This window comes from Meles meles, chromosome 8 (assembly GCF_922984935.1).
Source record: "Meles meles chromosome 8, mMelMel3.1 paternal haplotype, whole genome shotgun sequence".
Lineage (NCBI taxonomy): Eukaryota > Metazoa > Chordata > Mammalia > Carnivora > Mustelidae > Meles > Meles meles.
In genome coordinates this window covers 60,780,967-60,806,936 of record NC_060073.1, presented here as the reverse complement: position 1 = coordinate 60,806,936, position 25,970 = coordinate 60,780,967, and the positions used below count along the sequence as shown (strand labels likewise).

The window sequence follows — 25,970 nt, the reverse complement described above, 5'->3', positions numbered from 1 at the left end:
GTTCATTGTGGATTATGATCCTGCCCATTTCTAACACAGACCCTGAGGTCCCAAAGGTAGGCAACTTTGTCCAAAGCTCTCACAGGCAAGAAGTCTCAGATAACCTCTCACCTCCCATGAAAGACAGCTCCTTTTCCTTGGTCCTGCTCTGACCACCCCCAGCATCTAGTCCATCTGGCAGCAAGAGGATACCCAACTGGGCACCAGAGCCTAGGGGTCGATGACAGGGCTCTGCGTTCTGGACTCTAGGGGCCAGAGAGGCCTTAAAAGAATCTGACCCTGAGCTCTCCCCAGGCTCTCAGAGAAGGGGCTCCCTGAAGCCTCTTTGACAGGACTTGTCTGTTCTTTAGTTCCATGCTGCCCATCACAGGGGACTCACTCCATCGCTCCCAGACTGCTGCATTCCACCATGAGAAAGCTCTCTGGGAGATGTGCTTCTTCACACAACGCCCTGAGATCTGCCCCTAGCCATTGCTTCCCTTCCTGTCTGGCCTGCTTCGGCTCTCCCCAAGTCCCCAGGTCCCAGGATCCCCTGCAGAGAATGTCCCATGACTATTCATCAGCTGGTCTTCATTCCAACAGGCTAAATCCAGTGCTCTTCCTTGTCCAGGCCTAGGTAAGCTCGTGGTGGAGCTCATAAACCAGACGTGAGGCCAGGGAGCCATGCCCATTTCCAAATCTGAAGACAAAACCCTTTGCTTGAGGCTTGTAAGGGGCACATGTTCTCCTCTTACCATTTTGGGAGGATAAAACTGAATAACTCCCCCACCCAAGCTTAGTGTCTTGCCAAGGCCACCAATCAGCTGGTGCTTTTCCAATCAGCTGGATTGCTTTCCACCAAACCCCTAATCCTTGCCCACAAACGTCAGGCACATAGGGCTGGGGTTGGGGTTCCAACCTAGCGTGGGAGAAGCCATGCTTTGTAGGCATCTGAGGGCTGATTTGGAAGGAGGAAATCAAAGGCAGGGCAACCACCTGGCTTTGAATGTGGGCAGTCAGCTGTGACACAGGCGGTTCCTGCCACAGAGTGCGCGGCTGCATGCGGTGTGTGCCTGAGGACCGCTGGGCAGACGTCACCTCCTCAGGGAGGCCCTCCCCTGCCATACCAGCTAATATGGCCACTTCCCACCTTAGACCCACACAATTCCTATTCCCCTTCTCCGCTGTATTTTTCTCCATAGCATTTGTCATCTTTTAACATATGATTCTATTTATTGGTTTGCTTACTGTCTGTTTCCTCCCACCAGGACCTTAACTCCACCAGGCCGGGGTCGTTTGTTTTACTCACTCCTGCATCTCCAGTGCTTAGGGTGGCACCTCACGCGAGCAGGTAGTCAGTAAATATTTGTGGGATGGATGGATGGACGGATGGATGGGGAATTTCTAGCGGTGACGCAAGAATGTCTACAAGAAAGGACAGAGGGACAGAAATGTGATGGGGGCAGAGGAGACTAGGCATGATGTTATGCTTGTATCGCAAACTACAGTATATTTACAGTATGTTTACTGGAGATCAGGGGCTGATAGAGACTTCAAGGCCACCCGTGGGGCCGCCTCTCACTGGCCCTGAGGCCCCACTGACTGGGTCACCACCCCACTTGGCTGAGTCCCCAAACGTCTGCTTGTCCTTGAGCGGGCCCTCTCCTGTCTCTTTTAAGAGACTTTTGCCCAGTTTTTCTTGTCAGCCCTACCCTCAACCCCAACAGCCCTCAACCCCTTCTTCAGAGCTCAGAGCGCCCCTTCAGAAGAGCCTCCTTCGACTTCCTGGCCACCTAAATAAACTGGAATCTGTTCCCCGTCTCTCATTCCTCCTGGGGCCTCCTGCAGCTCGGCTCCGCCCTCGGCCCAGCCCTTCCCCTCAGCCCACAGCCCCTCATCCTCTCCTGCCCCCAGCTGTGCTTCTTCCCTCACAGTCCAGCTGGTCCATGAGTCCTCTGTCTCCCATCCTCCCTCCCTGCCCTCATTTCTCACCCCCTTACAATCTGTCCAGGGCGCCGTACGCAGGGAGCCTTGGGGCCAGCTCAGGGAAGAGGGGTGGGCACCCTGTCCTTCTGGGTGAGGCTGGCGAGATGGGACCGTGGGAACCGTGACCTCTGAGCTCCATCCCGAGGGAATCTCAGAGGTGATCTTGACATAACAGGCCTTGGGGAAAAAACAGGCCACTGTGAGGTCGCTCGGGTTTGGTGCCATGAGGATGAGGCAGGTCTGGGGGAGGGGAGCTGTCTTTGTGGCTTCCAGGAATGGGCCTGGGCTCTTCTGGGAATTTGGATGGGGGCCCAGGCTGGGCAGCGGCACCTCCAGAACGTCTGTATAGGTGACAGCTGGGGATTCTGGAGGGAGCAGAAGAGGGGCCTGACACCCTGCCATTGCTCATGACATGGGCTTGAGAGAACATCACAAATAGTAGGGGCTGTTGATCATGCAACAGGTGGGGGGGGCACGCTACCCCCAGTGTCACCCGGGTCATAGGAAATAGAAGGATTCATCCCAGAACAGGTCTCTGCTCAGAGCTCCCCGGAAAACAGAGTTCTTCAAACCCCGTTAATAGGGTTTCTTCCACATGGTCCCCTACACTCCTCCTAACCTACCCCCCACCACCCAAGGTCACACAGATCCAACCGCCCATCCGTGGCACCTGCAACCCCTCGGCCCCACATCACTGTTCCCTCTGCAGAACTTGGCACCTCTCGGGCGTGGATCCTGTCCTGGCTCCACAGCTCGCGAGCGGTGGTTTTATCTCTCTGAGCCCCAGGTCCAGAAGTATAAACCAGAGATAATCATACCCACCTCCTGGCACTGTTGGGGCCTGAATTACGCAATGGATCTGAAACACGCAGCCAGTATCTAGAACATGAAGCTTCTATTACCACTCATAATTTCATCACAGCCCAGCTGAGAGATGGCCTCACTTACCGCCTTTTCTTATTCACCCATTCATTCATTCATTCATTCATTCATTCATTCATACTTTTGACATGTATTGGCAGGAAGCCTTACAATGCATAGGGACTTCACTGGGCTCTGGTCCCTGTCCTGGAGGAGCCCCAGCAGATGGAAAAGACAGATGAAGGGGTTTGCATCTGTCACAGGAAGACAGAGGAGGGCCTCCTCCCTGCCAAGGTATCAAGGAAGGATCCTTGGAAGAGGCGATTCTTTGGCGGCAGGTGGACGGGAAAGGGGAGGGTGTTCTTGGCAGAGAGGCCTGCTGGAGGTATGAGGGCACAGGGTAACTGCAGGTATTTGTGTTTGCAGGAGGTGAGGCTGAGAGATCATCAGAGCCAGGTCCCAACGCCCTCAACAGTATATAAAGCAGGGTAGAGGTGTGATCAGATTTGACATAAGGCAGTCTCCCGTGCTGCTGGTTAAGGAGAGAGTCATGGTCAGAGACAGTAGGACACCAAGTGGGGTCCTGGCTCCTGGGCTAAATCAGGGGCCTTAAAAGCCAGGCTCACAGCCCTCTTCTACACACCCCTGCACAAGCCCTGATAGCCAGAGTGCTAAAAAGATAGGTCGGAAGGGGGCAGGTTCTCAGAGATGCCCTGGTCCAGTCCTCAGTTCACAGTCAGGAATCCAAGGCCCAGAGCAGCTAAGAGGATGGCCTACAACCCTGAAGTGAGACCATGGGGGGCCTTCTGCCCCTGTACCCTGTTCTCGAGGCTGCTGTTCCAATCTGACTCTCCTCTCCTGAGTAGATAAGGAGTCCAGAAGGATAACCTGTTCCAACTGCCAGGCCCATGTAGGCCCTCTCCTCTCCATCTGAGGAGGGGAGCCCATAGAGCTTCCCGAGTTCTCCCTTCCATTCATGCCCATTCTACAGCTGAGGAAACTGAGGCCCAAAGAAGAGAAGCATTCGGCGCCTGTGAGAAACACAGCTCTCTGGGCCTTGAGATGGGCATCAGGTGTGGGAGACAGAATTCCTGGGTCCTAGTCCTAGCCCTGCCAGGGGGCAGCTGGATTCATGATTCTTGAGGAGACTCAGCTGGGGAGGGGTGGAGCTCCTACAGCACAAGCATGTGGTCCTGGCCCTGCCCTTGTGGCCAGCACTGTTTCCTGGGGGCACCCCCCTTCCATACCAGCCTGTGTTTCTGCCGGGCACAGCTGAGGAGGACAAAACAGGAAGAAACCATGTGCCATCTGCTCCAGGGAACTATGGGCCGGAGCTGGGCCCTTCTCTGTCTGGGCCAGGTCCCACCCTACCCAAGGGAGTTAGATGATCTCACCAGCACAGCTCAGCCAGGCCCGGCCCCTGTCCCCAGCCCTACCAGCTCTCCTAGGGTGGGGTGGGTGAAGAGACCTGGCTCTGGTCCCTGGACTTACAGATGTGACCAAGCCTCCTCAGTGTCCAGGCTCGTGCTTGACCTGGACCCCACCCAGGGAAGAGGATGGGCTGTGGGGAGCATGTGGGACTGCATGCGGGATATGGTTACTGACTGTTGGAGGTGGTCAGCTCCGGTGCTCATCGGCATCCAGCCTCATCCACAGAAGCGGGGGGTGGGGGAGGCAGGACGTGCCCATTGCCACTTTCCACTTAAAATCAATCACCAAGGGGCGCCTGGGTGGCTCAGTGGATTAAGCCGCTGCCTTCGGCTCAGGTCATGATCTCAGGGTCCTGGGATCGAGTCCCACATCGGGCTCTCTGCTCTGTGGGGAGCCTGCTTCCTCCTCTCTCTCTGCCTGCCTCTCTGCCTACTTGTGATCTCTCTCTGTCAAATAAATAAATAAAATCTTAAAAAAAAAAAATTTTAAAATCAATCACCAAGACTAACATCCATCAGACTGTCCGCTCATCTCTTCCTGTGGTCCCTGCCCCAGCCTAGACCACCTCTACCCAGTGTTGTCTTCCATCTCCCCAGCCAGCCTGTCTTCTTTAGCAGCCAGAGGGATCTTTGCTCAGCAAAAATCTGACCTCCTTGCTCCCCTGCCTAAGCATTTTATGGTTCCCCAGGGCCTGGAGACAAAGGCCAAGCAGGGCCCTGCTGACATCTCTGTTCTTAGCACTCATGCCTGTCCCTCACATGCGACCTGCGGGGCCCAGAGCTACTTTCAGTTCCTGGGACGTTTTTTTCTCACTCAAAACTCTTTCCGCCGGCCCGCGGATCGCCTGCTGCTCACATCCCACCACGGGCTCAGTGACAGAGGAGATCCATGTCCTGCCCTCAGGGGCTCAGTGCAGACAGGGATCCTGAAGACCAATTACCTGAGGCAGGCATCCACGCTCCAGACTCCTGCTGAAGTCCAGGCAAGGGGAGGGGATGGTTCTGCAGGCAGGGAAGGCTCCGTGGAGGAGGCAGTAATGGAATGGCTAAGTGCACATGGAGGCAAAGGCATTTCAAGCAGAGGGAACAGCAAGGGCTAAGGGGCATGTTGAAGGATGCTGAGCCCAGCTGGAGCTGCCATTGTACCGGCAAATGTAGCTGGAAAAGGCCCAAACGAATCCTACTAATGATTCAGTTATTGGACCCTTACTGTGTGCCAGATGTACCACACTCCATGCAATTCTCATGATGGCCCTGTGAGATAAGATAGGTATTATCTCCGTTTAATCCCTCAAGTGGAGAAACCAAGGCACAGGTACGTTAGCTGACTTACCCAAGATAGCACAGGTAGAAAGAACGGCTACTGGGCAGAAGCCCATACAGTCTGGCTCCAGAGGCACACGTTCTAAGCTCCCACAATACACTAGGGCTGGAGTAGGGAGGTTCTCAGGTGCCAGGGAAATCCAGCCCCTCCAATCTCTGCCCAACCTGCCTGGGACCCAGCCTGACCGGAGCTCACACTCCCACTAGACACGGGACTTCCCCTAGAGAAGGAAGTCATCTGGGAGCAACTAAAAGGATTCCTTCTACTTCTCCCAAGGCTCCCCATGGGAAGTCTGAGGTGAGGGATGCCCTTTCCCAGACCTCTTCGGGGGAGGAATGTTTGCCTATCAAGCATTGATATGATCTCTTGCTATGGGAAGCTCCCTCCCCCACCGCATGGTGATCTTGTTCATTTGAAGCGGGCATCCGACCCTGAGCTGACCAGTTAGAACCTCCATACAGACCTGTTACTGGTGATTGGTATAGGGGAAACCATTAAAGTTTGCTCTAGGAATTTTGGGGGAACCCAGTCTGAAAGTTTCTCTCCCTTTTCCTCTAGGATTATTAGTTGTGAGGGTCATGGAAGCCTGGTGCTTCTAGAAAGAACTTGCAGGTGAATGTAGGAAACAAGCAGAAAGTCAGGAGGGAGGAAACAAAAAGAGTGCTGATGGCATCGTTGTCAGTGCTAGGTTTAGTCAGGCCTCATCAGGTCTCCCTTCGACTTTCTCTTTACGTTAACGTCTAATACCTTTCTTGCCTAAACCAGTTCCATTTGTCACTTGCAATCAAAGCAGCCCTGACCCCTAGGACACCAAAAGTACAGGCAACAGAGGAAAAAAAAAACAGATAAATTGGATTTCATCAAGATTTAAAACTTTTGTGCAGAATGGGAGAGATTGACAAATCATGTATCTGGAAAAAAGATGAATATCCAAACCACACACAGAACTCCCACAACTCAACAACAAAAAAGCCAAACAACCCAATTCAAAAAATGGCAAGAGACTTGAATAGACATTTCTCCTAGGAAGACACACAGATGGCCAATAAGCACACGAAAAGCTGCAGCTCATCATTAGGGAGACTCGAGTCAAACCCATAATGAGAAACCACCTCACACTCATTATTAGGATGGCTATTTAAAACAAAACTAAACAAAACAAAAGACCAGGAAATAGCAAGTTCTGGGAAGGACACGGAGATGCTGGAACCCTTGTGCATTGCTGGTGGGAATGCAAAATGGCGCAGCCGCTGTGAGAAACAGCATGGCGGTTCCTCAAAAACCAATAAAAAACAACCCATAGGATTGCCTTAGAGATCCAGCAGTTTCACTTGTAGGTAAAAATAATTGAAACTTATTTGTAAACAGACTCAAACAGATATGAATAACCAATGTTCACAGCATCATTATTCACAGTAGCCAAAAAGTAGAAAGAACCTAACTGTCCATCAGCAGAAGAATGGATAAACAGCGATCTATCCCTACAACAGAACACTAGTCAGCCTTCAAAAGGAAGGGAATTCTGATAGATGCTCTAACACGGATGAACTTTGGAAACACGATGCTGAGTGACCCGAACAAGATACAAAGGACAAATACTGAATGAGTCCACCTATATGAGGTATCTGAAACACTCAAATTCATAGAGACAGAAAGGAGAACACTGGTTACCTGGGGATAGGGGAGAGAGAAGCGGGGTGTTATTATTTAGTGGGTACATTGTTTCAGTCTGGGATGACAAAAAAGTCCTAGAGATGGATGGTGATTTTGATTACACAACTATGTACTTAATGCCACTGAACTGTGCGTTCAAAAAAGGTTAAAATGGGAGGCGCCTGGGTGGCTCAGTGGGTTAAAGCCTCTGCCTTCGGCTCAGGTCATGATCCCAGGGTCCTGGGATCGAGCCCCACATCGGGCTCTCTGCTCCGCAGGGAGCCTGCTTCCTCCTCTCTCTCTGCCTGCCTCTCTGCCTAGTTGTGATTTCTCTCTGTCAAATAAATAAAAATGTAAAAAACAAAACAAAACAAAACAAAAAAGGTTAAAATGGTAACTTTTAGGTGTGCCGTAAGAAACATATTTGGGGGGCACCTGGGTGGCTCAGTTGGTTAAACAGCCAATCCTTGGTTTTGGCTCAGGTCATGATCTCAGGGTTGGTCGTGAGATGAGACCCTGCATCGGGCTCTGTGCTGTGGCAGGGGAGGGTCTGCTTGAGATTCTCTCTTCCCCTTTCCCCCTACCCCCGCTCGTGCATGCTTTCTCTCTAGAATGAATAAATCTTTATATATATGTATATACATACATGCATATATACACACACACACGTGTGTATACACACACACATATATATATATGTATATGTATATGTATATGTATATGTATATGTATATGTATATGTATATATATTTTTGTCTTTGTCCCCGATTCCTGACACAGGGCTCCTAAATTCCTTGGAATTTCCTGCATAATAGGAGCATCTTTTGTTCTAATGAGTTGACTCTTGGCTGGCCCCTGAATGATTTCAGGATGAGGGTGGTTGCCAGAAAGAACAAATCTTGATGAGAAACTTAGAACTTTTAGCCCTGCTCCCTAATCTCCAGGGAAAGGAAAGGGGCTGGAGATTGGGTCAATTGCCAATGGCCAGTGATTTAAGCAATCATATCTATGTAATTGTGCCTTCATAAAAAAACCAAAATGGCAGGGTTTGGAGAGCTTCCAGGTTGGTGAACACATCAAGTGCTGGGAAGATTGTGTCCCTTCCCTCATACTTCACCCTATGTACCTCTTCCATTTGGCTGTTCCTGAGTTGTATCCTTTAAATAACCTGGTAGGGGGCGCCTGGGTAGCTCAGTCGGTTAAGCACCTGCCTTCTGGGCAGGTCATGATCCCAGGGTCATAGGATCAAGCCCCACATCAGGCTCCCTGCTCAGCGGGGAGTCTGTTTCTCCCTCTCCCTCTGCCCCTCCCCCTGCTTGTGCTCTCTCACTCAAACAAAGAAAATCTTTAAAAAACCAATAATAATCTGGTAATCGTTCAATAAAGTGCTTTCCTGAGTTCTGTGAGCCATTCTAGCAAATTATCAAACCTGAGAAAGGGTTGTAGGAACTCCTGAGATACAGCTAGTCAGTCAGAAGCATGTGAGGTCCAGGATTGGTGACTGGCATCGGTGGGGGGGGGGGCCAGTTTTGTCCTGTGGGACTGAACCCTTCCCCTGTGAGATCTAGGCTACCCCCTCAGAGTTGGTATCAGAACTGGCTGACATCAGGAGGGAAAACCCCTGCACAGTTGGTGATGCCTTCCTCTGGGGCAAAGATCAGGCGGGCTGACTGCCCGTTATAAAAGATTCCAGTTGCCTCAGGTCCAGGCTCCTTTCTCGGAATGCAGCCCACTGTGTGTGCAGGCATTACTCGGCCTTGTGTTCTACTGCCCTTGTGGGAACTGGGGCTTGCCGAGCCAGTGCTAATACCGACATTCTCCCTGCTTCTGTTGCCGAGGAACAAAGTTCTCCGTCTGCAACCAGGAGTCAGGTCTTCTGCCAGCATCTGTCAGAAGTGCAGCAGGCTACCCTGATAGCTTGGATGGCCCTTCAGAGTTCTTGATGATCCTTGTTTCAGAATTGCTGGTGGGAGATGGAGGGAATTCGTGTTTTCGACAATTTATTATGATAGTTAGCCGACACAGGCTTGGAGGACTCTCGCCTTAGAGTGAAACTGTGGGAGAGTTGGCCTTCCTCCCGAGCTGGCCCTTTCCTCCTCCGGGTGGCAGCTTCTCCCTTTTTGCTCCAGATGCCAGGAAGCTCACAGTCGAATTTCTCTGTGCTTCTGCCCTAGCATCCACATTAGTCTCAACCTTCTGTGCCCCTTGTATGTTCCTGCTTCTGTTTTCTGAAAAATCAATACATAATCCACCTACCATAAAATACACACTTTCAAAATGTACAATTTGGTGGCTTTTAGTATATTATCAAGATTGTGTAACCATCCCCACTATCTAATTTCGGACCATTGCCCTTACCACAAAAGAAATCTTGTACCCGTTAGCACTTCTCATTCCTCTCTCCCTCCATCCTGTGGAAGTTACTTACTGGCTTTCAGTATTTACAGATTTGCCCATTCTGGAGACTTCATGTAAAGGGGAATCATAGAATACATGCCTTTTTGTTTCTGGCTTATTTCACTTAGCATAATCTCTTTAGGAGTCATACATATATGTATGGCTCAGAATTCCATTTTCACAGGTGAGTAATATTCCACAGGGGGGAAATACTATGTTTTGTTTGTCCATTCATCAGTTGACGAACATTTGGGTTGTCTCCACTTTTTGGTTATTATGGATAACACAGCGATGAACACTGTAGGAAGTTTTTGCATGGATACATGTTTCCAGCTTTCTTGGATATATACCCAAGAGAGGAATTGCTGGGTTCTATAGTAACTCTACGTTTAAGTTTTTGAGAAATTGCCAAACTGTTTTCCAAAGTGGCTGTGCCATTTCACACTCCCAGCAGCAATGTATGGGAGCTTCAATTTCCCCACTTCCTCTCCGACACTTGCTACTCTCTGTTTTTTTCATTAAAGTCACTGTAATGGGGGTAAAGTGGTATTATATTGTGATTTTGATTTCTATTGTCCTAATAACTTTTTCATGTTGTCATTCCCATTTTAACATTTTATTTTATGTATTTCTTTTTTTTCCAGCTCTTTTATTTCTTTAATATCTTAACAAAAGATACCCCAAAATTTAAAAAACCTTTGAAAAATATACAATTTCATATTATTTACAGAACATGTAAGTACAGGTTCCAACATCATACAAACGTTGCTACGTTAGAAACGGCGAAAGGCAGGATATAACTCACTGCCTCCTGGCTGGTGCAGCCTAATGGCCACGCTTTCCTATTTCAACCCCCTGTGTCACCTGCTAACCTGATACACAGACTGTTAGGCACCTGAGAGGCTGGAAGACTGCTGAACTTGAACTTCAATACCTTCTGCTGTGACCTTATTATTTTCAAAACTTACTGCATTTTAAATCTCTTCACAAGCCTATTTCATCCGTCACTAAGCTACCTTTATTGTCATTATCCTAAATGATCAAATAGTAACCACGCAAACTATTAATGTGTATACAGTTCTAAAAATCAAACATAAGACTGTGTAGCCAGGTTGTGTCCAATAGATACTTAAACCCAGTAAATTCCCTGGTACTTTGTAAGCAATCTCAACTCTGTTGAACAGAAGTGGCATCTCTTTAGTTTCCATGCTCTGGACTATGTTTCTTAAAAATGTATTAAAAAGTGACTGACGGTAATTGGAATAATTTGGTACCTTAGAAATTAATCAAGAACCCTAAGATACAAAATTCTAAATTATAGTTTTATTTGTATTTAAAAATACATTGGAAATTCTGCATATGCCCAAGATCAAGCTTACTTTCAATGCACATTACTTAAATTTTGATGACATGGTTTGTTCTGACAAGCTGAACCCCGAATTAAGGAAACTCCTGTAGATTTCCACTTGCCCTGCCACCAATGATGTATATTGCTTCCTTGCTAATGATGATAGATGGTTTTCATCTGCCTTTTATCACCTGAACAGTTTTTCGACCATAATGATAGTAACTGTAAGCTGATACAGCTGTGGTGAAAGCTGTGAAACACCACAGTATCTGAAGATAAATGCTGTCAGCATAATTGAAAACTGGAGCTGCCAAAGAAGCTGCCACCAAGATTAACTGGACTGCTGTGTTTACCTTTCTGATGAAGGTTGGTTTTAACCTAGCGGTGGCATAGCAAGGATTGAAATACTTAGAAAGGGTTCGCGGTGTTGGAAGAGTTCGATACCTGAGGTAAAAAACAGCAACAATCAGCATTACATCTTTTGAAATTATCATGTAAGTAAGTGGAACTGGAATAAGATCTGCATAAGTCAAGCTAATATATAAGATACTGATAAGTATTTTATCAGCAAGTGGATCAAGAGCACTTCCCAAAGCTGATTTTTGATTGGCCCAGTTTCGAGCAAAAAATCCATCCAACAAATCAGTTAGCCCAGCTAAAGCAAAAACTCCTAGTGCAATATTAAAATCCTCTTCAATAATCAAATAGCCCAAAACTGGGGCCAAGCCAGTTCTTGTCATTGACAACATATTTGTGATTGTCCATAGGTTTTCATACAGGCTGGTGGCGCTCGCCTGGCCCCATCCGCCGCCCTGGGCCTCCGCGGCGGCGTCCCCTCCGGCTGCGGGCCCGGTAGCAGCCTTCCCCGCGCCGGAGCAGTGGCCCCGTGGGCTGGCCCCAGGCAGCTGCAGACGGAGCGCGGCGGGACGCAGCCACCAGCGCTCCACCAGGCAGCCTAGGCAGCCAGGCACCGAGCGCAGCAAAGCCCCGCGGGCGCGCCCCTTGCCCTGCCGCACCCCTGGCGCCCATGCCGCGCTGCGAAAGAACCCCCAGGAGCCGCGGGCTATGCGCGAAGCCAGCATGGCCCTGCTGCCGCGCCGCGAGGACACAGGCGGCGAGAGCTCAGCAGCCTGGGGCACCGGCGAGCCGCCTCTCCATAGAGTGCCCGCAACGTCGGCGAGGCTCAGCCGCCTCCATGGCAGTTTTCTTATTTTATGTATTTCTTATCTGAGGTTTGACATTTTTAATGGAACCAGTGCCCCATGGAGTAGGAGAGTCAAGGGTTTCAGGGTTAGACTTCCCTGGGATACCTTTGTCTGCTACTATTAGCTGTATGACCTTGAACGAGTTACACATCCCTCTGAGCCTTGGGTTACCCATTTATTAAACATAGTATTTGCCTTTCATGGTTGTTGCTGTTACCGTAAAGATACATCTGTGATACAGCTGTGGTTTAGGCTTGCCACAAAGTAAGTCCTCAGTGAATCTCTCTAAGCCTGGGAGTCTGACAGGGAGGTTTCCAGGAGGGTCAAGAAACCCAGGATGGGGGCTGTTGGATTTTAACTTAGTATCTGCTTTATTCTAGCAACTTTTTACAACAGAGACAATTCAGGATGTCTCACACATCAGCCTCTCTGAGTCTCTATTTCCCCTTCGAGACATGAGAAATGAGACTGTGCCCCGTGATGTCGAATGTTGGTGAATCTATAGGGTTCCTCCCAACATCTTTACAAGTTTTGTCTCCCGCTTCAACCATCAGACTAGCTGCTGCCTAGAGGAGTGTCTCCTCCCTCAGGTGAAGGGCTCTCCAGGGTGAGGCGGGAAATGAATTAACACTTTGTAGGAACCTACAGTAATGCTTCGTGCATGGTCTTATTTACCACTCTTTGAGTTTTCAGCATCCCATTTTACAGGTGGGGAAACTGAAATTCCAAGAAGTTAGGTAAGTTGTCTGAGATCACACAGCCAGCAAATACTGGTGCCTAGATTCAAACCCAGCTCTGATTTCAACATCTGATTTCTTTTCCCTGTGCAGAGTGTTCCCCCCATCTCTGCCCCTTAATCGGAGGTGCTCAGGAAAACTTTGCTGATCTGAATGGCTGCTTCTCAACCCCCTGGCTCAGCAGAGTCATCCATTTGGGCCGAGATCTGTCTCCTAGACACCGCAGGTCAGCTCACTCCTGGGGCCACAGAACAGCCCTCGCTCAGTCCCAGCCACACCCCCCAGACAAGTGCTGCGCTAGAAGTCAGGGTACCAGGATCTGCCCGCACTACTAGAGATGTAAGCCACCCAGGGCTCAGCACTCGTCCCAAGTTGTCTAAGTGGAAAGTTGCACCTACTTACTCCTGGGTCCCTGACATCCAGCACAGCGCTGGGCACAGAGACCACAGACCTAGCCTAGGCCATTTCCACAGAGCCACAGCTGCACCCTGGCTAGGCCTGCCCTCCCATGGCAGTTGCTAGTGACAAGGCCAGCCCTGGGGCAGGGGGAACAGGAGGCCACCTCCATTTGCCCAGGCTGGGGCTCTGGCCCTTACCAGACATGCCAACATTCAGAGAGGAAGAGTCTGAGCTGGGCCACCAGTACCCACCCCAGACTGAAATAGGAACCCATTTCAGAGACAAATGGGGAAATGGGCCCGGGACCAGAGTGCTGGGGTGGAGTGTCACTGGGAAGAACTCTGTAGACACAGCTGCCTGAGAGTCTTGTCTGGCCTCTGCTACAGAGAGCACCAGTCGCCAGACTCTGCCGACTCATCCCTCCTCTGGGGAGGACAAATTCAAATCCCAGGTCCCATGCTTTAAATTCTCTGAACCTCAGCTTCCTCAACTGCAAAATGGGGAGAACAATAAGCTTGGTTGTATTCGTTGGTTCAGTCTCAGGACTTTGGAGCACTTGGCACCTAGTAGGTGCTCAATAAACGGCAGCCATTGCTATCCTCACTTCACCTGCTCTTTCAGCTCAGTACTGCCTGACTGATTCATTCATTTGTTCTCTCCTTCATTTATTCATCCAGCCAACCAGCCATCACATGCCCACTAGGTGAGTCACAACAGTTAAGAATAAAGTCTCTGGAGTTGGATCATGGTTAAAAAACTCCAGAAATTTGGAGTTGGCTGGGTAACCCTGGGAAAGCCACTTCCCCTCACTCAGGCTTCATTTCCTACATGTAAGATGGGAATCATAAGAGCACCTCTGGAGGGAGCTGAATGGGAGAAAGGCATGACAGCAGCCAGCTCAGAGCCTTGGAAGGAAATGTGGGTGGCAGGTGAGCCACACAGAAGAGCCAGGCAAGGCGTCAGCCCTGCAGACCACGCCAGGTTGGGAGTGACAGGCAGGCAGGCCTCTAGGGACAGTCACAGGATGAGGCGACGGCGGGCAGGAGGGAAGAAGAGTCAGCAGGCTCAGAGACAATTGCTAGGTTTCTGGACCATGGCCTGTTCCCTTTCTGGTAAACTAAGAAGCAGTGAGGAAACACACACACACACACACACACACACACACACACACACACGCACAGATTGTAAGAAGCGTGAGGGTCTTAGCCAAACAGGGAGCCTTGGGCAGCGTGGGGTCACCCTACCTCGCCAGGCCAGGGGAACATGTCCATATACACACATTGCACATATGTGCACACACACTCACAAGCTGCACAGTCTCACTTGTGCATCCACCCCTGAGGGCTTGCACACACAGGCACATACTCCCTCAGAGGCACGCACTTTGTAGTCTGCAAAGAGCCTTTTCATTTATCATCTCATTCTATACGGAGGGGCAAGAGGTTGTCCCTGAATTGGCCTGGGATGCGTTCCGTAGCAGACATGACATGTGAATCCCAGACGTCTTCAGGACACACCCAGGGCCCATCTCAGGCTGTGCTGCCTCAGTGTCCCCCGCCCCCCAACCCCGGAGGTGTTAGCAGGAGCTAGACGGCACCAGAAACCCCGAGAAGGTTTGAACGCAGCCTTCTTCCCCAGATTTACTTACCCCACTTCACTCTCCTTCAGCAAGTCACACTGCACCTCAAGAACCCACTTTTCCCACCAGTCACACGTGGTCAGTTCTGGGCTGTCCTGCGATTTAGCTGGGATGGCAGAGGCAAGAGTTTCCCAACCGCCTTTTCTGTGGACCCCCATCGGGTCACCTAATCCTTCTTAGCCTCTCCCACCATAGGCTCCCAGAGGGCTCTGAGGGCAGAACCCAGCCTCTTTCCTGGCGGACCCTCACCAGCATACAATACATAACAGTTTTCAATCCTCAGGGGGCGTCATTGTTATCCCCATTTTATAGAGTGAGAATTGAGGCCTTAAGAGGGAACGTGTCCTGTGCCACTCGAAACTCAAAACCAGATGAACATGGTTCCCAATTCTATCTTCATTATTCTACCCCTCCACAGAGAGTGCCCCCTCCCACCGCCCCAGTACCGAAGTCTTCATCTCCTCTGCCCTGTGCGGCCTGCAGGCTCCAGGTACAACCAGGACCAGGAAGGGAGGAGGACCCCCGCGTCTTTTCCCACCCCCACTCCAGCCTGTGATCAGTCACAGTGGCTGCAAGAGGGACTGTGGGTGAAGTCTTGAGAGGAGGTGGGAGCTCAGGGGCATTGACCCAGAACACTCACCCAGCAGTTAGTAAGCTCCACGTTGGTCCACGAAGTGTTGAAGCAAATTCTGACTCCTAGAACAACCTCTAGAGCTAACCAGTTCCTGCGCCACAAACTGTCACGTGCATGTTTCACAGAAGTCCAAGGAGGTAGCAAGAAACCAAGAAATCAAGGAGAGGAAGTAACTTGCCGCAGCACAAAGATGGCAAGAGGCAGGGCTGGGGCTCAAATCCCAAGAACCAGTCAAGCTCATTCAGCCAAGACCCAGTTGTGAGCAGGGCCCCCATCGTCTGGGTGTGCTCGCCCATTTAGTCTGAGGGCTGTTGGGACGAGAGTCTCAGATTGCCTTTCACGACGGCACAGGCAGGCACTCCTCAGTAACCATTTTTCTCCTCCTCTTTTCTGCCCTACTCCTCAGCCCTCTCCTGGCCTTTCTCAGAAAGGTCTGGAGAGAGTCCTGGCCCTGCTTCTTGTTGCCACCGGGAGCAATTGACCTGATTTTTTTTTAACAGTGTCTGGAAGATCCATTAAGAGAGGCTGAGACCCTGAGTTAACAGCTCTGTCGTCTACAGCTCTGACTCCAGATGCCACCCGCTCCTCCTAAGGGCCCAAGATGACTCCTTGGATTGAAGGTGATTTGGAGAAAAAAATGAACGAGCCTGGGCCACCATGCTCTTGAGAGCTGTAACCCACCTTTGAGCTTGGGCTTGACGAGAGGGCAGACAGAGATGGCTCTGCCTAGAGCCAGTGGTGGCCTGGGACAGCCCCTCCCCCTCCAGAAGACTGGTTCTCCTCCTCCTCCTCCTCTTCCTCCTCCTCCTTCTCCTTCTCCTCCTCCTCCTCCTCCTCCTTCTTCTTCTTCTTCTTCTTTTTTTTTTTTTTTTTGTCTTGTTTTGTTTTTACAAATACTTATTGGGTACCTACTCTGTCCAGGTAATGTCCAAGGCATCTGAGAACACAAAACAAAGCCCCGCCCTCACATCACTGACATTCTACCAGGGAGACCCGTCTATTTTAGTTAATGAGTTTAGTAACTATAGAGCAGGTCAGGTAGCGCACTGGAGAGCCACATCAGGAAGGGTAAGGAGGGCAAAGTGCCAGGGGCTTGCAATCTCAGCCAAGCTGGACAGGCACCATCACCATTCTCCCCCCAATCCAGCCCAGAGGAGACCCCAAGCCCTGAGTCCCCATTCTGTGCCAGGCCCTGCCTCAGGAGTTCTCAGAAGTGGGCCCATGCTCCGGGGCACAGGCCTTAGCTCAGGACTATTAGGGCTCTGGCATGGAGCATCCTGAGCCTGCCTTCCTCTCATGGCCATGGGGAAGCCTTCTGAAGGCTCCACATTCTCCAGTCAACTCCAGTGTTCCAATGTTGAGAGAGCACAAGGCCCAGACAGGCACAGGTAGGGACTGGCCTGGATCCCACAACGGGGCAAAGGTGTCCTTGCTCCCCCTCCTGCCTTCTCCCCTGGCATGTCCACAAGGGCAGACTCAGGACTGAGCCTCACGGCAGAGCGCTGGCCTATGGGGGCTGTCTGAGCCCTCAGCCAGCTCCTGGCAAATGACTGTGAGGTGCTCCTCCGTTGGGCCTACCTGGTAGTCTCAGCCTGCCCCATCCTCCCAGCGTGGACAGGCCAAAATGTCCTTCTCTATGCCCTGGGGGGCTGAGACCACTTCTCCCCAGCTCAAGCTCAGGTGGCTAAGGTTTTGGTTAACTCCGCCTCACCCTGCTGTCTGACTTCAGGCAGGTCCCATCTTTTTGTGGGCCTTGGTTTCTTCATCCATCTGACAGGAAATGCAGACACCTGTATCTCTTTCTGTCATAAAGAAGGAGCAAGCCACTGACAAGAGGGCAGTTTGCAAACTTCTCGGTGCTATCCATGTGACAGGGGATATTATATCCTTAACACCCCTGCTTGTCTGAAAAACAGCCTCCTCATGCTTGTGGGACCCTGAGGTAGGCCCCAGAGCAGGCCCTTGATGCTTAATGGGATTTGAGTGTAAATTCAAAAAAGACAAAAGCACCTCTGTTCCCAGCCTGCGGGCCAACAGCTGACAGGAAAGTCTCTCCTCTTTAAGAAGATGAGGAGGGAGACATGGAGAGGGACAAGGCCAGGAGGTCTGGGAAAGGCAGTTCTGGGAGGAGAAGGTGGAGTCTTGAGGTAGGTGTAACGGTCACCCTCCGCTGTCTCAGGCCCCCGGGGCTGGGAGAGGATGAAACTAAATGAATGTCAGGTACATGTGGTCTGCAAGGGAGGGGGGTGTCAGCCATGTATGGGTTTGACCCGGAAACTGTACAGGTATTCACAGGGGCACTCGTGTTTAGAATTGCACCTGTGTATCTAGGGCACACAGGTGTGCCCATGGGAGTGGCTCTGGAAGTCTGTTTGTTCACATGCATGGCAGCCCATGTCTGTGTCTCTGTGTGTGATGCACACATGTGCCCACTCCTGTGAACCTCTGGTTCACAAGCCTTGTTTTCCCAGGAGATTTGTGGGGTTCCTGGTCCCTGTAGGCTCTCGATTTTCTCTGGGAACAAAAGCCGTTACGCCAAAGGAGGAGGAAGGCTTAGAGGATTAACTCAGGCTCAGGCGCTCCCAGCTCAGCCATGGGCGTAGTCACCTCACCATGGGTGTGTGCCCCAGGTCAAAGCCCTGCCTCGCGGGGGTCCTCAGACCCTCTGCTGCACCTGGGCACTGACCCCTCCCCAGTCACCCTTCTGTCCTCCAGCACTAGCAGGAGCCCCTCAGTCTCCGACGATAGCCAAGCACTTTACATTTTATGCCCCATGTCCTCGTCGGATGATTGCTGAACACAAACTTCAGAGTCCCATTCCCCCCCTTCCCCCGTGGCAGCTGCTGCCAACTGGGCCTCAGGGTCCCCTTCCTTACTCTGGGCTGGGCTCATAGGACAGTTCTGGCCACTCCACGGGGTAAGTCTCCCCTCTTCCCGAACCTGGGTTTCTCCAGCTGTCCAATAAAGCTCTCTCTGCCCACAGCCGACTGGACCACTGAGAAGGCCCGTGATAAGCCACCAGTAAGCAGCAACAGTGTCCTGCGCGTCCCAGACACCCAGACACCCAAGGCTATGGCTCACTGGCACCTTGCTGCTCCCCAGAGCCAGGAGAGAAACACAGTTTCTCTGCCTGAAACAGGAGACCACCTCGCCCCAGGCTTGGGGATAGACCTGGTTCCTCTGGGGTCCCCAAGGGCCTAGACCCTCCTTGAGGCTTGCGGGCAGCATGCCTGGTGGTCTCCTCAGACAGGGTGAGGCTAGGCCCTCTTGCTGCACCTCAGCTTTCCTTCTCTGCAACCTTGGCACCCCGTTCTGTCTCGTGTCCGGGATCTGCTGTTACCCATCATTGGGAGAGTCAGAGGAGCATCCGAGAAGTGGTGGAAGAGGAAGGAAGGAGCACGTGCTGGCGGGAGCAGTCCCTCACTGGTGCACACCCAGCACACCCAGACCCTGACACAACTCCACACAACCCACACAGGCCCACACATACACGCAGGGGCCCAGGCAGCTGGTGCCCTCTTGGGCGCACCCCCATGCACACGGGCAGCTGCATAAGTGTGCACTCTCATGCAGCCCAGGATACACAGGGTGACCGCTTGGTTCCGCAGCCAGTTTCATTCCAAGACCTTTCAGAACCAGGAGAGGGGTACACAGGGAAGAGCTGAGTCCTTGGCTTCCGCCCAGAGAGGTTGAGAGTTTCCCAAGGACACCAAGTGGTTTTTCTGGCTCATCCTCTCCGGCCACCGGGCACAAGCCCTGCCCAGAGGGCTCAGAGAGAGCAGGCCAAAGTCCTTTCGGAAGTGTGGTCCTCCATCTGCCCAGTCCTGTGTGTTTCCAGCTCAAGGGGAGGCCTTGGACTAATCAGTCACTCTGGATTTGGGAGCCGCAGGGGCAGAACGGGGGAAAGAGGAGCTGTGGGGGGGGGGGGGGCATGGGGCCATTGCTAGACAGAGAGGGCCCAGCCACCTCCAGAGCCCTCACTGCACTAGATCTGTGATTCATTCACACATTCTGTACTTATCAAGCTTTTCCGAGTATCAGTGACCTAGTGGTGAAGCTTCTCAGCCTGTCTCAAGCTTGGCTCGGAGTCCATTTTCCACGGAGCTTCCGGGATGGTGTGGGTGGGGTCCAGTCCCAGGTGCCTCCACCATGCTCTGGTTCTCCTCCTGGACTCCAGCCACAGCCCGATCTGGTCCTCACCGCACGGACTGAAGTGGGAACTTCGCTCAGGAGCACTGGCATCGTCTAAGAACATGTTAGAGATGCACCCTGAGGCCCTGCCCTGAACTATCAGATCAGATCCCCAAGGAAGCCAGGCATACAGTGACATTTGAGAAACACTGATATAGAACATTCCATAGAGACCCAGTTCTTCTTCCTGCTGGCCTTTCTAGGATGGCAAAGGCCCATTTGGGCAACAACTATATGGGCAAACACACAGTTTATAACATCTTATTGTTATAACATCTTATTCAATCCTCATACAGCCTAAAGGGGAAGTACCATTACTATTCCCGTATTACAGATGGGGAAATGAGGCATTGAACAGTTGGGTAGCTTACCCAAGACTGATAGAACTACTAGTAGCAGAGTCAGGATTTTGAACACAATGCTTTGGGACAGTACACTGCCCCATTCAGCACCGAGGTCTTCCTGTCTGGGTAGGAGTCAGTGTGGTGAGATAGGCCATAAAAAAAGTGAAAAACTTAAGGAGACAGTGAACCTCCTCCTAAGAACCTAGGAAATAATCAGATTTTACTTACGATTTTTTTAGAATTTACAACTCTGGGGACACCTGGGTGGCTCAGTGGGTTAAGCCTCTGCCTTTGGCTCAGGTCATGATCTCAGGGTCCTGGGATTGAGCCCCACGTCGTGCTCTCTGCTCGGCAGGGAGCCTGCTTCCCCCCCACCCCGCCTGCCTCTCTGCCTACTTGTGAACCCTCTCTCTCTGTCAAATAAATAAATAAAATCTTAAAAAAATATAATTGACAACTCTGTCCTCAAAGGGCTGGAGGCAGTGCAGACAATAGCCACGCAGGCCACATGATTCTATCAGAGGCAGGGCAGAAAAAAATGGTAGAGAAATCTGGACTAAGATGGTGACTGAGCTTCCTGGCAGCCAAAATAAAAAGGGAGGGAAGAACGGGGCTAGCAGTAGAGAGGCAGTGAGGGTTCCTGAGCTGAGCCAGAGTCACAGGGAAGGAGACAAGGGGACCACTGGAGAGGTATTTGGGATGAAAGTTCAATGGGACTTGATCACCAAATGGAGGGAAAAGCCCAGAATACACGCAAGCCTTTGGCTCCTGCTGGGCTGCTGGAGGACCGAGAGCACACAGATAAGGACTGGACACAGCACCTGGCACAGTAAGCACCGGTGAATGTGAGCTACCTGTTCCCTCTTCACTCATGGTAATGCCACTCCCTTCCTCACCCCGCTTCACACAGCCTGGAGGCTCAGGACTCTGGCGTCTGCTCTTCCCAACCTCTGGGAGCCTCCTGCTCACCACCGCAGCCTCCAGAACCACTGCCCCCAAAGCTACAGCTCCTTCCTTCAATCGACAGCTTGGGGGGCTGAGGGGTGGTCGCAGGGAAAAACTCATGACGAGCCCTGTGCGTTAGCAGGCCTGCTGTGCCGGCTCAGGGCAGGGCTGGGTGGAAAGGCAGAGGAAAGGTCAAGAGGTGACACCCAGGGAGCCTGTCCCCCCACCCTCCCCAAGCTCATAAACTCTCAGCCAATCCTGCATTTTCCAGAGGACAAGCCTCCCCAGTTCTTTCAGTTCTGAGACCAATTTCTCACATGTGGGCTGAGACTGAGGAGGAGCAGAGAGGAGGGGACGAGATCACAGGCACGGTGCCTCGTGCTCTATTTTCCCAACCCTTCACCTGATCGTTCATTTCTTCATGCTCTCCTCACCTGTTCGACTAATACCTACAGTCTGGTCCAGATATCCCACAACAAGGCTGCTGTCCTCAGGAGCAGGAATGAGAGGTCAGGGCGTTTTAGTCCTGTGGACAGTTTATCAGGCGAGCAAAGTGGGTTCTGGAGAGGGAAAGTGACTTGTCCAGGCTGACGCAGGGCCTGGCCGTCTGCCCTCCACTCCCCAGCCCACGCTGACTTCCAACATGGCTGTGTGTTAATGGTGCCATTCTTGCGAACCCCACAAGAGTTTTTTCTATAACCTAAGGTACTTAGAGAATCCCCAACACAGTGCGGTTTGCCTTTGGGGTCTCCTCAGCCCCATTTCTTTTTCTCTCCCTTTGTCCTCTTTCTGTCCCCTTCAGGAACTCAGTGATCCCACAGTTCCCTCATCCTGAGGGGAACGATGACCAACCCTGGATCCAAACCACTCCCTCTCTGCGGCGACCCCCTCCCCTGAAAGCCATGAGTTCCAAGTACCTCCACTGCCCTGTTGGGGAAGGGCCTTCAGGTTCACTGTCACCCATCCCGGGGAGCACGTGGTCATTTTACCAGGGACCTCCCCTTACCCCTTCCCTTACCATGGGAGGAAGAGCTCCAATGGCTGCGGTTGGCTGTGGACAGACATTTCCTGGAGCTTCTCAGATAATCCTGCAGAAGTGACCACTAGCATATTTTCTCTCGTAGTTTATAAGCTTGAAAGTGTCTCAGGCTTCCAGAGCCAGGGTCAGAATCCTTGAACACTTTAAGTTGGAATCAGGGAATGTTACAACCGGAGCACAGAAAGTCAGAGCTTAGGTTATAGACTTCAAGAATGTGTGAGTTGAGATTATAGATTCTTAGGGCGAGGGCTGTAGAATCACCAACAATTACAGCTGGGATTGTGGATTAAAAGGAAATCTGACAGCTGAGAAGAGAGAGATGCTTTGTCACCCATCCAGTCAGGGCTGGGCCAGGTCTCCTGCGACCCAGCAAAGTTCTGTCCTCCAGGCCTGCTGGAGCAGCACACAGGGTCTCTGGGGCCAAAGCACTCTCTGCTTGGGGACAGTGGGGACACTGGTCTGCCTCTGCCCTGTCCCGAGCCTCACTGCCAGGCCATCACAGCACCCCGCCACCACAGTGGATATATTTAGGTGCCCTCCCTAAATATGTTTCCACAGCTCCCAACACTGCCTTTTATGTCCCCTCCTCCCCCGAGGCCTCCGGGCACCTTCCCTAAACTGCCCCAATGAAGTCATCAGGAACAAGAGCTCTTGCTCCACCAATGCAAACAAAGCCCAGCTGGAGGGGTCTCCCGGGTCACCTCAGCCTGGAGCTCAGGCCCACCTGCTCTAACTCTGACACCTCCTCGCTCCAGCTCCCAGGGCCTGCCTTGGGCCAGGCACCAAACATCCTCGGTCTTGCCCTTCTTGACTTTCCTCGTTCTAGACAAAGGGCACCCTTGCCCCTGCCAGTCCCCAAACACACGTGCGCACACACACACACACACACACACACACACGCATTCACCAGCATTTTTCTGTTCCTCTAGTGTTTGTCAGGAGAGAGAGTCCTCTGTCAGACGGCTACCCTCGCACTTCACCCCAGCCTCCCTCCCACACTCCATTCCGGCCTTGCCAGAAACTTGGCGTCCTCCCTTTTCAGATTGCATCTTCCCAGGAGCACAGAGTCACTTAGAGTACCAGAGTGATGGAGACCAGGGACAGGAATGGATTCCCTAGACATGCTTCAATGGAAGGCTCTCAGATTCCCAACTGCCCAGCTCATGAGAAATTGTCGTTCCTGTGGGAATCGGGGTTCCTGGGGCTGGCAGGGAACCCCTCATGTCGGGGCTCCATCACACCCATCATAGTTTTAACATCAGCAGTTAGTCTTATCACCAACAGTTAAGGGACTTTATGGGCTGGAGTTTGTGCTAGCATTTTATATCCTTACAATGACCCTATGAGGCAACTATATTAATGTCTCTGTCCTTCAAAGGAAGAAACTAAGGCACAAACAGAAAAGTCCCACATGTAGAGAGGGCCAGAGCTGGGATTTAACCAAGCCTGAATAACACAACCACCTCAACAGTCCCAGGTGATAGCCTGCCATAGGGACCCCCTTCCCTGTAGTCCCCAGTGGTCCTGCAGCCTCTTTCTGCCCAGCCGGTGGAGAAAAAGTGAGAATCTCATTGATGGTCAGGGCTGCTCCCCAGAAGCTCAGCTCCCCTGCTGCTGAACTAGAAATAACCAACAGACCACACTACAGTCCCCTCATGTGGGGTACACCCCCCGCATCACTGGGGCTCCTTCCTTCACATCCCAGACACACCACCATCCACAACTCTAGCTTCCCATAATGCACCCGTGCTGCACACAGGCACACACAGCACAACCACACCCCAGTCACACCATGTGGTAAGTCCTGCCACCCCAGTCTGGAGGACAGGCAGGGGACTCCTACTCTAAAGGGGTGCCAGAGGGCTCCCACCCCAGTACAAACCCTGCCAAGCCTTGAATCAACTCATGGGATGCTAACTTACCCAAACAATATTTTACATTAAAACAAATGCGGAAATCTTACAGAGAGGAATGCAAAATCCACATGAATGCTGAAGATTAGGAGACTTCAGAGAAGTTGTGAGTGTGAATGTGAGTGCGGGACTGTTTGCACTTCCTCCACCCAGAGCTTTCATTCTCCAGAGCCTTTAGGGGTGCTGCGTGGAAAAGTAAGAACCACCCTGGGGTCACGGAAAATGTTCTTCCCCGGGGTAACGGCTACACAAATGCTTCTCACCTTCCACCACCCGGCTCAGCACACCACACAGGGACACACATGTGCCACACACGGAATACACATCTCAAAACCCGCACAACGAGCGCATGTATGCACCACTGTGCCACGGCGCCTGCCACAGTGTGCACACCCCCGGGGGCACACACGGAACCCCGGGGGCACACACGGAACCCCGGGGTTCCTCCCTCACAGTCACGCAGAGCTTTGGGAGGTACTGCACACACTTCCTGCGTGTGGTCACACCCCACAATCCACTGGTCACACGCCACACACACACACACACACACACACACCCCACACACACTAATGCATACAACCCAGCACACACATTTCCCATACTCCATACTCATGTCTTGCACACTGTCAACACCACACACACACACACACACACGCACCCCTAGGATCCCCACCTCGGCAGGGCTGCGAGCCTGGAGCTGGAGCGGGCAGGCATACCCCGGACCCGCGCTTGCCGGCACCTCCTGCCCCTGGATTCCCCCGACCCTCACGCCCTTACCTGGGCCCCGCAGCACCAGCCGGCTCCAGGCGGGGAACGGCGCTCGCTCCGGCGCTGAGAGGCGAACTCGCACGCCTCAGGCTCTGGCGTTAGGAGGCGAACCCGCAAATCAAGCGGCCGCAGGCGGCCCTCCCAGCTCCCAGCCCAGCGTCTCCCGCCTCCCGCGTGCCTCGCAGCCAGAGCCCGAGCACCAGGACTAGGGCGGAGGCGTGGCCGGGCTGGCGCTCAGCCACATTGGAGTCCCGCCCAGGCTGGATCCGGCTGGGTTGCCCGCCCCTTGGGGAGAGCAGGGGGTGCCGAGAAGAGCCTGGAAGAGGCCACAGGCGTCGGGGGCGGTGCTCTGGGTTGGGAATCGGGACCCCCTGGACTCTAGTCCAGGTTCCGGCATCCTTACCCTTCCCTGTCTCAGTTTCCCTCTTTGTACTGGGGGCAGTGGGAAGTGGTGATTCCTCGGGACTTTGGGGCTCCGACTGCAGTTCTGAGCTGGTGGCAGAGAGGGAGGAATAATAAGTGTTATTTCTTGAGTACCTGTTATGTGCCAGACACCGACTATGTTAGGTATTTTAATACATTACCTCATTTAATCCCCATGGCAATTCCAGGGACTTTTTAAACCCCATTTTACATGTGGAGAAACGGAAGCACAAACAGATGAAGTGACTTGCCCAATGTTATGCAGCTGGTAAGTGGCAGACCTGAGATTTGAAACCAGGCAGTCTGGCTCTAGAGCCCAAGTACCCCTACAGCCCGGGTTGGTGGCACTTTCCACACCAGAGACTGCTCCCTGATCCTCATAACAATCCCAGGAGCCTGGTGTTACAGATCCATTTTACGGATTAAGAAATTGAGGTTTGGGGAGATTATTTTACCCTAGGTCCTGGAGCTGGTGGGGCATCACATTAAAGATGGGAGTTGGAGTGACGATGGGGATGGTGAGTGTCAGGATAGTGTAACGGGACAGCACTTGGCGCATAGGTGGTGCTTAATCAATGTCAACATTCCTCCTGACTGTCACTCCCTCTGCCTCTCTTCTTTTATCTCCTAAGATCTCCTACTGGACTCTGGCCTCCACTTCCCTCATCTCTGAAACCTCTCTGACCTATAGCCCTCAGATAAGCCAGCCCCGGTGGCTCGGTGACCACTGCAGCTTTTATTCAACAACTGAGTTC

General features: G+C 52.0%; 2 protein-coding genes across 3 annotated transcripts in view; both read right to left on the bottom strand.

Moving 5' to 3' along the window:
- Positions 1–24,942, bottom strand: part of P2RY6 (pyrimidinergic receptor P2Y6) — a 40,139-nt gene extending 15,197 nt beyond the window's left edge. For both annotated transcript variants that reach the window (XM_046014584.1, XM_046014585.1), the window contains exon 1: positions 24,802–24,942. The gene's annotated coding sequence lies outside the window, so the exon portion shown is untranslated. The remainder of the gene's footprint in view (positions 1–24,801) is intronic.
- Positions 11,061–12,087, bottom strand: LOC123948118 (cardiolipin synthase (CMP-forming)-like). The gene has a single exon (XM_046014587.1). The coding sequence runs from the start codon at positions 12,058–12,060 to the stop codon at positions 11,152–11,154; it is 909 nt and encodes a 302-aa protein (XP_045870543.1). The 5' UTR covers positions 12,061–12,087; the 3' UTR covers positions 11,061–11,151.
- Positions 24,943–25,970: the final 1,028 nt, after the last annotated feature.